Source organism: Pantherophis guttatus, chromosome 4 (assembly GCF_059756535.1).
Source record: "Pantherophis guttatus breed Tessera chromosome 4, ASM5975653v1, whole genome shotgun sequence".
NCBI classification, from domain to species: domain Eukaryota; kingdom Metazoa; phylum Chordata; class Lepidosauria; order Squamata; family Colubridae; genus Pantherophis; species Pantherophis guttatus.
The window spans coordinates 30737256-30749382 of record NC_142066.1 but is presented as its reverse complement, the minus strand read 5'-3'; the positions used below and the strand labels follow the sequence as shown (position 1 = coordinate 30749382).

General features: G+C 39.5%; 1 protein-coding gene across 2 annotated transcripts in view; it reads right to left on the bottom strand.

Annotated features, from left to right (window-relative positions):
* Nucleotides 1-863: 863 nt before the first annotated feature.
* The window catches only part of SYT5 (synaptotagmin 5), a 41517-nt gene continuing 30253 nt past the window's right edge, over nucleotides 864-12127 (bottom strand). Inside the window, exons 2-9 of one of the 2 annotated variants that reach the window (XM_034423235.3) lie at nucleotides 9751-9909; nucleotides 8316-8497; nucleotides 5606-5725; nucleotides 3866-4033; nucleotides 3483-3650; nucleotides 3101-3218; nucleotides 2230-2363; nucleotides 864-1244 (exon numbers count right to left, since the gene is read on the bottom strand). In XM_034423235.3, coding sequence (XP_034279126.1) covers nucleotides 1035-1244; nucleotides 2230-2363; nucleotides 3101-3218; nucleotides 3483-3650; nucleotides 3866-4033; nucleotides 5606-5725; nucleotides 8316-8497; nucleotides 9751-9909 — 1259 coding nt within the window. In that variant the 3' untranslated portion in view covers nucleotides 864-1034. The remainder of the gene's footprint in view (nucleotides 1245-2229; nucleotides 2364-3100; nucleotides 3219-3482; nucleotides 3651-3865; nucleotides 4034-5605; nucleotides 5726-8315; nucleotides 8498-9750; nucleotides 9910-12127) is intronic. The other variant, XM_034423236.3, reaches the window with a different exon arrangement.

Genomic DNA, 12127 nt, shown 5'->3' with positions numbered 1-12127 from the left:
TGGTTAGAATATCCTACATTATGTTTACTAAAACTTTACATATGGAATCTACACATATGACATTTTACAATTTCAACCTACCTAGTCCTATTTTGGACAGAGTGTCAATAACTTAAGGAGGAGTATATCTGAAGTACTTCAGAATCCAGAAATTCTAATCTCACTCTTATCCTGCAAACCTATAACATCTTCTCAGAATATCTTTGAATTAAATAGGATTTACTTCCAGCTAAATGGATATAAATTCTAGCCTCAGTTATAACTTAAAGCCATTATGAAATTGTAGAAAACTTATTTTCAAACTAAGTTTTCAAGTATTCTGTTAAATTTTTTAATCCAAGATCTACTTTTTATAAAGTTGTTTTATAATACAATCTCCAAATATTTTTAGCTATTGTAATTGGAGCTCATTTGCAATTTTTAAAAAATCTATTATTGAACATATATTTGTAGATACTGTTGATTATAGATTTCCATACAAGATCTAATTTTCAAACATGGTAACACAGCAGCATTCAAAATGTGAATAAAATGATATCCCTTAAATTTTTTTAATTTTGAACCTATAGTGTAATCAAATTAAGAGGATTAATGGTAGATTTATTTGAAGTCTGGTTGCAACATTTGACAGATAAATTATTATTATTTAGTAATGCTTTTGTGGGGAAAAAGACTGTTTTTACATAAGGCTCGATTTTCAAATGCATAAATCAAATCTGAAATATGTTATTTAAATCTGCATAAATTGTTTTGCAAGCTTCGTGGTTGATTTACAGTAAATCTGTCACTTGTCTCCAATTACTAAGTAAGCATTCTTTCTTTTTTCACACAGTGGATTAAAAAGTTTTTTTTTCTCTCGGAGATTTTTTTTTTTTTCAAATAAGAAATGGCTCTGAGAAAAGAGACAAGCTCACAGGTTACCTTCCCTCCCCCCCCAACAGGCATATTCAGGGGAGCCTCACCCACACACTCCCATTTGCTTTGGATGGGAGATGGAATGGTTGCCGGAGAAGTCGGCCCGGAAATGAAGGCTATCAAGAGGTCTTTATCCCAATTGCTGCATCCATCTCATCTTCAGGTTGCAGAGTGTGCCACTGAGCAATAGGTCTACGGGGATTGGCCAGCATATCAGACCAATGGCGCAGCTCAGTACCCGTGGCATTACAGCCTACAAAGATCTTCCCAATGGCCTCGTTTTTGCCTAGTTTGTCGTAATCCAGCACCGTCAGGACAACTTGGACTTTCTATAGAAAGAGAAAAGGTTGGTCATCAGCATGAAAAATAATTGGAGGGATGAATGAATTCAACTGCCTTTCCTACCACTGTTGCCCACTGGCCATTTCTGGTTTTAACTTCTGTTTCTCCATCTTGAGTTCCAAACAGAGGTATGCGGTCTAGAGAGTACAGCTTGCAGGAACAATGACAGAGGGGGTGCGGGGGGGAGATGCTAGTTTGAACACATCACTTTTCCTCTTTCAGCTTCACAATTACTTGAATTTCCAAGACCTTTGGCTTCCAAATAGTTTGATTCTTCAGGTCAAGTGAAAGCTAACAGTGACAAATTAACACAAGAACAATTATTAAGTGGAACAACTTGCCTACAGAAGTTGTGGATGCTCCAACACTGGAAATTTTTAAGAAGATGTTGTATAACCATTTGTCTGAAATGGTGTAGGGTTTCCTGCCTGGGCAGTGGGTTGGACTAGGGTTGGACAACTCTATTATTCTGTTCTGTTCTGTTCTGTTCTGTTCTGTTCTGTTCTGTTCTGTTCTATTCTATTCTATTCTATTCTATTCTATTCTATTCTATTCTATTCTATTCTATTCTATTCTATTCTATTCTATTCTATTCTATATTAGCCAACAGTGACTCTTGGCATTAAAGCATTATCTTGGAGTTTTGCAAAGGGTTACAGTTCTAAGGGTTTTCATTCTCTAAGACAGGCAAATCATAATAACCATAGAAAACTCCACACCATTCTTTCCCACTATGTTAGACATTGGGTATATTGACATTAATTTTGGCAGGAAGATGCCTTAGTCTTGCAGTATGAACAATAGCAAAGTAGCTTGCAAAACAAGCTAACTCAAGGTCTTCAAATAAAATGCATACAATAGTCCAGTAATTCTTGTTTTGAAACAAGTGCCAATTTTGGACAGATGAAAGTGACTGGAAATAATTGGAGCACATTTTCAAGTGAAATGGGATTGCAGGGAAGAAAAATTTACCTGGATTTGTTCAAAAGGCACCTCAAAACTGAAGGATTCATTATAATAGGGATTCAGTGTATTTTTCTTGATAGTTGTTTTCTTCTTCTTGATACGTTTCCCTCCCTGCATGAGATGGATCTTCACATATGGATCTTGGGTAGGATGACAAAGGGGAAAAAACGTATGAAAATGCTTTATGATTCTCTTACTCCCAATACCCTGATGAGAGAATTTAATTTTAAAGTCATTTCTGGAAAAGTAACAAAAGTAACATTGTTGACCAAAGCAAATCTTCATGGCAAGTTTTAAAGCATTCACTGAACAGCCAAATCAAGAAAGAATGATACATACGTTCATTCCCATATGTTGAACAACTGTTGACCTAAATTAAAGGACCTGGCTCATTTCTCTGTCTTTTTTTAAAAACCTACAAATATTGGAGAACCAGCTGACCTATGCAGTATTGAATAGGTAAGTGGCCTTTTCCCCCCTGCAACTTTATTTTTCATATGAATATTATATATATTCACAAGCTCTTGAGAATTGTATACTTCATTACTTCTCCTTACCTCCATGGAAGCAGTTTGCTTTTATAATCAGGAAAAGTTGAAGCCAGAAATTAAGAGAGAATAGCAGGGGCTTCAGACAGTGGTGGGTTGCTACTGGTTTGCCCCGGTTTGGGTGAAGGTAGCGGCGCCGGCAGGAGGCTCCGCCCACCTGCCTGGACATCGTCAAATATGGTCTGTGCATGTGCAAAAGTGTGAATGCGAGCAAACCAGTAGCAAAGGTAAGTGAACCCCACCCCTGGCTTCAGAGTGCCCCCAAAATGATCATATGGAACATTAAAATGTTCAGCAATTTAAATTAAATATAATGGCTTAATTCTTACCTGAAAGCCCTCCCACATCCATCTTTTTGAGATTTTTGGCTTCTAGCACAATCACTGTCAGTTTCCCAGCTGTAGGCACATACCGGAGTGAAAAACAAATGTCTCCTAACTTCTCATGCTGTAGAAAGAAACGAACAATTATTTCAAAGCTAGGATGGATATTTCTCATAAGATATTGATGCCATTGTCAAGTTCTTGATTACCGGTACCTTTCAAGAAGATAATTGATTATCCACGAGTTGGGTTGGTTATTACCCCAGTCACGTGGTAGTTTTTCAAAGAAAAGCATTTCCCATTTCTAATATATTTAAAGCCACTAGGGCAATTTTCAAACTACGTTTCAGTTAGAGTTTTTTATCTAAAGTTCTGCACAAGTTCTTACCTCCTCCTTCTCTGCTGACTGCAGATCTCGCCACTCCTCGATCACATGCGCCAAGTCCACAGTGTTCATGGGGATACGGATCTCACCAATGACATCATGCTTGGAGAAACGGTCAAAGTCATAGACGGCCATGACGAGAATCTTACCACCAAGTTCTGAATAAGGGACCTATGCATTAAACATAAGAGTTGCAGGATTAAATTGTGGGCACTTTCAGTTGAGCATTTGTTGGTAGGTGAGGAATTAGAGGGGTGAAATGAAGGGAAGTCCCACAATATATGAGGGAGTCCAGAGCTAAAAAGGAAGATGACAGGGTGCATGTAGAAGAAATGTATTTGTATATTTTTGGAACTTTGGCCACGAGAAAAGAAACATGAACTTACTTTAAAGGTGAAAGATTCATTAAATGTAGGGTTGAGAGTTTTGCGGTGGACTTTGGTTTCAAACTTTTTCTTCTTCTCTGGAAGCAGGAAGACTTTGACATAAGGATCGGAGGTACCCCCAATGTCCAGTGCTGGGAGGTCAGCAGCTTGTATAATACCCACAACCAGCTGGAGGAAAATTTTAAAATGAAAACATTCAAATTTAGGAAAATGTCTTCCATTGAGCCAAATCATTGGTCTATGCAACTCAGGATTTCTTAGTTCCTCTGAGTATATTCTGACAAGCAGGAATTTCCTCAGGCACCTTTAATCATGTCATCACCTTATTCTATCCACAATATTTAAAAAGAATCTAGATAAAGTTATCTTCTAATTCTAATCTTTCTATGATAACTATTGTTTTTTTTCTCCTACCCATTAAGGAGGTAAAGAGAATGTATTTTGTGATAGAAATTGACCCCTAAAAGCAGCTAAGGTGATAGGAAGAAACTGATCTTTTCCAATTATTTTTGGAAAATGTATGACCTAGAACAGTGATGGCTAACCTTTTTGCCATCGCGTGCCAGGAGAGGGGGGGCGGGGGAGGGTTGCACGCGCACGTGCCCACGCGCATGCGTGTGCAACCCACTCCCCCCCGCTCCTGGCACATGATGGCCTGGTAGGCCTGTTTTTCTTTCTTACCTGGTTCCAGATCCTCTCTGTGTATCTGGGAAGGGCAAAAACAGCCTTTCCCACTCACTTGGAGGCCCTACAGAGGCTGAAAGGGCCCATTTCCCAACTCTCGGTGGGACAGAAGTGACATTTTTTGCTGTCCCCAGCCTCCAGAACCTCTCTAGGAGTCTCTAGGAGCCTCTCTAGGAGTCTCTGGAGGCTGGGGATAGGAAAAAACGTCACTTCCTGTCCCACCGGGAGTCGGGAAATGGGCCCTTTCAGCCTCCGTAGGGCCTCAAGGGAGTGGGAAAGGCTGTTTTTGCCCTTCCCAGATACACAGACAGGATCTGGAGCCAGGTAAGAAAGAAAAATGGGCCTTCCCCACCCCACCCCCAGGCCCTCCAGAGGCAGGAAACAGCCTGTTTCCCTACTTCTGGTGGGCCCAGAAGGCCCGAAAATCAGCTGTCTGGCGCGCGCATGCGCCCCAGAGCTGAGCTGGTGTGCCCACTAATATGGCTCTGCGTGCCACCTGTGGCACACGTGCCATAGGTTCACCATCGGACCTGGAGTTAGATTTTCAAACATAAAATATATATTTTGAACTCCTGTATGATATTTCCTTGCATCCTTAATTTCAAAAATTGCCAATAGGATAGGACTAAAGGACTGTAATTACTGTACATAAGTAATATGGTTAATGAAAGTAAATTGCTAGCTGTCCTATTTTATGATGAAATAATCCTTCATTTGATAGAATCCTTTTGGAAAGCTATCTAGTTCAAGTTTTAAAAGAAAAGACACTGAAAACGCTCATCCAGAATTGGCAGCAGAAAGAGGATAGTGACCTGGTCGCCATCTTTTCCATTATAGAAAGATCTATTGTACTTCCATTTACATTATAATAATTATTTCTCTACATGTATCAATATTCACTAATCAGAATGTGCAAGTAACTTTGCAGAACTTGTCTTTTCTTGACAATGCATTTCTTATTTTCTGTATGGCACTTGAGCAGATTCCTAAACTGACAGGAACACAAAGATCAGCCTGCAGCTGTTTGAAGCTGAGGCATGTATTTGTCTTGCCCACCTGTGTGCTCTGGAAGTCATAATCAAGAGAGTACTGGAGTTTCCCCAGCTTCTCCTCTGGCTTCTCCACTTCGGATTCCTGCAACAATGATGGATCTAAATCCTCGACTTCTGGCTGTACCTGGAAAGAAGGAAATGATCAAAGTAATCAATAGAGAAGCATTAGTCAAACAGTAACAGTAACAGAGTTGGAAGGGACCTTGGAGGTCATCTAGTCCAACCCCCTGCTCACATGGGAGACCTGTACTAGAGATTCGAATTGCCAAACTGCCGACCTTTCTGATCGACAAGTTCAGTGTCTTAGCCACATTAGGAATTATTTATTTATTTATTTATTTATTGTATTCGGCTTATAAGCAGATGAGCAACTTCTGCAACAACTTCTGTTCACCCTTTCTCATTCTTTATCCAATTTTTAATCCTCCATACAGTATATGTTGAGATACCACACCTCAGAATTTGAGTGCCATCCTGCCTTGTAATTCTGATGGTTATAATCCTTGAAAGGCATCAAGGATGGGGAAAAGCTGGTTTCACTTGATCAGATGTAATGTGGGCACTGATACAAGCATTCGGTCAGTGCTAGGTTTACATCAACTTGTATAGGCTCCTACATCCTCATAAACTCCACTCATTGTGAATTTTCCCTTCCATCATACATAAATCTATCAGACAATGCTGATCTTAACAAATGGATGTTATTCAGATGCCAAACCCTTCAATATTTTAATGCCTGTTCTCCTGTGGTGGATGGTGAGTTTCCTCTAAATTCTGGAGAAAAAAAAAGACTTAGTATGAGAGTCTTGGGAGCAATGAGGAAATGTACAATAGCAATGAGAAAAAAGACTTCACATGTGGAGGAGGCAATATTCCTATTAACACTGATCAGATGAATTAGTGCAATTATTGAAGGAATCAGAATAAAAGATGGAGGAAGAACTATTTTGCCACTGGTAGCAATGCAAATAAAATTGTGGAGAGGATGTTTGAATAAACATTTTGTTTTCCTGATCCCTTCAGAGTCAGCTTGTCTTAACATAAATAGAACTTTCAAGATGCTGGCATTTTAGTCTTTGACTCTATGGTTTTCTTCTATGGCAGAAGAAGCTTTTTTGTAAGGCCTAGCATTCACAAGTGTAACATCTTACAATCACCAGTTAGCTGCCTTCTGGGCAAAAGAATCCTCAAAATTGAGCTGTATTTCCTATCCTCTATATGAGTGTCTCTCAACCTCAGTGAATTAAGATGTGTGGAGAATTGTGGGAGATGAAGTCCACTCATCTCAAAGCTGCTGCGGTTGAGAAACAGTTCTGTAATATTAGGCCTGTATTATTCCCCTTGTAAATATAGAACCCCAGGAACTAATGGTGTGAGAATGACTTATGGAAAAGACTTAAACAGCTCCTTCTTTTCAGTGGTTTCACTGCTGCAAAAACTTCTACAATTCATGTTCCCACTTCATCCTTTTGTTTTTACAAATGGATCTGCACTCAGAAAAACCAATGAGTCAGGTGATTCTACCTGTTAATGGCAGCCTCCTCTACAATATTGTGATTTCGGATTTGAGATGGGGAAAGGCCAGATTTCCAAGAAAAATGGTGAGTGTTCTTCAACCTTGCATCTGCCTAGTTTTTATTTCTGATAAGGCCCAATTTCCTTCATTCACAATTCTAAATTCAATTTACTTTATCTCAAGACTGCCTCCTTATGTGATATTGTACAGAACTCATTTAATTGAAACTATTCTGCTTGAGTCAAGAATCAGTGCTGTTTCCAGAGTTTTCCAGAAGGAAAGGACTTTGGATAGCCTCTCCTCCTTCTCCCTGGAATTGTAGTTCTTTATCTTGCCCCCAAACCAGATTATTGTCTGTCATTTGTTTCGGCAGTTGCATACTGTCGTTATACCACCAGCAGCATACTGTAAAGATACTTACTTTCCATTGCTCCATCTGCTTCACTATGACTTTTCTGGTAGGACAATCACAGCTAACATAACTTGAAATACTAGCAACGAAATGTGTTACCATCTGATATTCCTCTAGACCAGGGGTGCTTAGAAAAAGCACCCGGGAAAAAGCGAAGGACCAGCCCATGGTGCCTCTACCAATGAAAATGGAGGGTGGGAGGGCTGTGCGCGGCCTGCCTGGACTCTATTTTCAGCTGCGATGGCCTCCTGCAGCTCTCTGCCAGCGAAAATTGAGCTCGGGATGGGGGTGGGGGTGAAGGCTGCAGGAGGTCGTGGCAGCTGAAAATAAAGCCTTAGCAAATGACATTGAGCTGGCCATGTCCACCCCGGCCACACCCCTGGGCCCCCTGAGGTCAAACACAACCCTGATGTGGCCCTCAATGAAATCGAGTTTGACACCTTTGTCTTAGACTATTGTGTTTTCTCTATGTTGCAAGCAAAAATCCTCAAATATGCTATACTTAACTCTGGGAGATATTTGGGAAACAGCAGACATTTTCTCCACTTTTAAGACTCTGTATTTGACTACCCTCTTCTTGGGGTATTGGTTTTACAGCACAGTTTGAAGTCTGCACGGTGGGAACAGGCTCATTTGAAGGACAAATTCTGGCCTTTTATGAAGATCAGCCCCAAACATGCAACCTCTAGTCATTAATAAATGGTTTTGAAATCAGGGAGGTCCCTTTATCGAAGATACATAGATCCTCAAGCTGGGGAGCTATAGGAAAAAAACCTCACTGCCCACCTTATCAATGTAGCTTTTGCCCAACTCCTTCACTTCCTTCATGTTGATCTGTGCCTTGACTTTGTCTTTGCCTTTCTTCCCTTTCTTCTTCTTGCCACAGCATTTTTTAAAAACGCAGAAGCAGCAGCAGAGAAGCAAGAGGCCAGCAACAATGAGAATGGTGGCCAAAGCCCATGGCGGTACTAGAGTGGACGGAAAAGGAGACCAGTGAAAGGTGATGCCACAGATTCTGAAGCAAAGAGGTTGCCTCGTGTTAAATTACTTCCTACTTAAATTTGACTTTTCCTAATTATCACTAGGAATATCTAATGGGCCTTGGCTGATCTCAGGCTGATCTTAATAGGGTCAGACCTGGTTAATATAATGAGTATTGAGGTCAACACAAGCTCAAGAACTGGCAGCTGCGACTTCACAAAGTTGTATATATAATAACGATAATCTATTTATTTTAGATATCAATCTAAACATCTAGCTGACTGTGTGACTAACATTATAATAAATAATAAATTTATTATGAAATTATAGTTCTTAATGTGGCAGAATTATTAAGCAATTGTGGAATCTCACATTTTATGCAGTAATATCTTCTTGTTGAATGATAAATCAGGTGCACCTATAGCAAATATTAGCCACCGATATATGCTGTAGTAGAAATATGGAAGACCAAGGTAGTTCTGCTTGACAGAGAAATGGAGTGAACCATTGCAAGTTATATTTAAATGGTAAAAAGTTACAGCGAGTAAATAAAGTGTTGTATCTTGGTCACTATGTACTAATCATAGGAAGATGGGTGAGAAATGTCAGGATGTTAGGATGTGAAAATGTTGGCTGGAAGTTAATGGATAGTCGTTGGTCTCCCACAAAGAATAAATTTTTGACAAAAGAAGTTCTACCTTCTTTGTTATAAGAAAAAGAGAGGGATACATTAGAAGAAACATAATCATATGTTATGTACAATGGAAATGGAGTATTAAAGAAGTGTCACATAAGGATCTGAACAAGGCATGCAAGACACTCATCTTATTGCCCTTTAACATTTAATTAGTTACAGCTTGTGCATTTTCTAGCCATGCTTCATGAAAAATATGCAGTGTTTAAATTGTAAGCCACCCAGGATCATTGACTCAGTTGGTCAGAGAAAAAAAGAAAGAAAGAAGGAAGGAAGGAAGGAAGGAAGGAAAGAAAGAAAGAAAGAAAGAAAGAAAGAAAGAAAGAAAGAAAGAACTGATATTGCAACAACTGCATGGCCTGTAGCTTTGGTAGCCAGGAAAGAACTTTTGTAGAATTATAAAAGATAGCCTTACAAATTAAAAATAAAGCTATGTATAATAAAGTATTGAGGTCATTTGATTCAAATAAATCAGCCTTAGTAGTTTCAATTGGATTCACCCTCCAGTTTGAAATGTGATATTGGAAACAGCCTAATTCCACCTACTTGGCAGTTTCCCCAATTTGTTCATGAATTTATCTTTAATGTTTGAAAAAACGTTCTCCTTGGAGGGCATCTCGGTGGCATTGATAGAAGGCTCCATCTGGGATTCTGTCACTTCTGAATCTATCCTGGCTGACCTCCGTGCTGCATTCATTGTGGAATCTGGAAAGTGAGAATGAAAAGGCAGATAATTTATGTACTCTCTTGACAATTGCTACAGGTTTAATCTAAATCTTTGATTTTTTTTCTTCTTCTTATAAAGTTAAATAATGCAATCTAAGAGGGAAGTGTCTTTACAAGGGCGTCTTCTCCCTGTTCCCCATAATCTCCCCCCCCCCTTGAAATGATGTTTTTAATTTTCCCCTGTTTCTATAGAAGGAGGAAACAAAGAACAATAGGAGGTATGTTTATCAGGATCGTTTTTACATGACTAAGAGGTCTGGAGGTTGTTCTGTTTCCTATTTTCTTCTCATTATTTCCTGTCAACGGCCAGGATAAGTTTGAAAACCCAAGCACTGAAATATCTTCTGGCATTATATTTAAACTGGCTGCTTTATTTCTTGTAAAATTTTAAAAAAAGATCAATTCAGATGGTTTTTAAAGTACTGAAACAGACTTTAGATACAGGCAGTCCTCGACTTATAACAGTTTGTTTAGTGACCGTTCAAAGTTATAGCAGCACTGAAAAAAGTGACTTATGACCATTTTTCACATTTATGTGCGGCGGCATCCCCATGGTCACATGATCAAACTTCAGATGCTTGGCAACTGACTCATATTTATGATGGTTGCAGAGTCCCAGGGTCACGTAATCACCTTTTTGACTTGCTGATGAGCAAAGTCAATGGAGAAACCAGATTCACTAACCTGTATTACTAACTTAACAATTGCAGTGATTCACTTAACAACGGTAGCAAGAAAGATTGTAAAATGAGGCAAAACTCACTTAACAAATGTCTCATTTAGCAACAGAAATTTGGGCTTAATTGTGGTCTTAAGTTGAGGACTACCTGTAATGGAAAGAATAAAGGGTAGATTTGCTGCTCTTTTGGGATGCAACAATACAGAAGAGCTGCAGTATCATTGTAATATCTCCTTATGTGGCCTGGTCCTAATACTGTATTTGAAGCCATTATAATAGAACATAGGAGCAAAGCAACATAGCAAAGAGGATTGAGTTCTACCTTTTTTTTTTTTCTTCAAACTTGCATTTTGACAATAACACCTTTTATCACTCCTAGCTCTGGTACCAAGAAGTATTATGCTGATAGAGTGCCGGATTAAATAATAGTAATAGTCTCAAGAACCATGAAAGTCTTATGCTTAATCCATCTTCAACTCTTGTGGTCCTGTCTCTCATTTTTCAGTGAGGAGGATTATATAACTTTCAACATTCTTCTAAGAATTCAAGAGATCTTTTAGATGAAGTTAGGCTTGTCCATTATTTGCTCTAACCCACTGAGGCAACACATCTAAAGCAGCAACTTCATATTACATTGTGCACAACACAAAGGGCCTTTCAAATACAGTGGATTGAAATTCCTGTTATCTTTAGTGATGGTTACAGATGATGGATTTTACCAACACATCTGAAAAACACCAAGTTGGGGATGTTTATCACAGTAAATTTTATTTTCACCCGTTTCTTTTTAGTTCATTCCCAACGTTTCTTCCTTTTGGCTTCATTTTCCATTTGTTATTGCTGCATTGCTCATTCCTCTCTCTCCCCTCCTGATTTCAACTGAGTTCTAAGTCAGCTCCTGCTGCCTGGATCTAAATGACATACATTTGCTTCAGAGGTGGTATTCAGCCAGTTCTGACAGGTTCTGGAGAACCGGTAGCAGAAATTTTGAGTAGTTTGGAGAACCAGTAAATACCACTGTCAGGTTTCGATGCTATCTCAAAATAAATGAATTTCCAAACTGCCGATCTTTGAGGAAATTTTCTCTTTATTGAGCATAGTGATCTGTCCCTGGCTCTTTCGCGGTCAGTACTGACCTCTGTCGCCCAAGCCCTCCCTTTCCGATCCCCAATTCTCTGCGTCTCATTGGCTATCTTCCAAGCCACTCTCCTCATCCCATCTCCGTCAGATCACAGGAATGTCCCCCCCTCCTCCCATCTCCGAGGAAACAGAATCTTCAAAGGAATTAAGTAGGCAAAAGTTCAAGCTTCTCCTCTCCTTTCAATATGTCAGCGCTGGAACACTGACAACCACCTCTGGTTGGCTCTGCCCCCATCTATTCACTGCCTCCTGAGTCCCAGCTAATCGGAGTCTCAGCTGATTGACTAGATCTTCTTTTGTTGCCCTGCACAGGAAAAAGGAGCTGGAAAGCAGGTTATTGGGGTGAGGAGGAAATGGGGAGTTTACAGTATTCTTCCC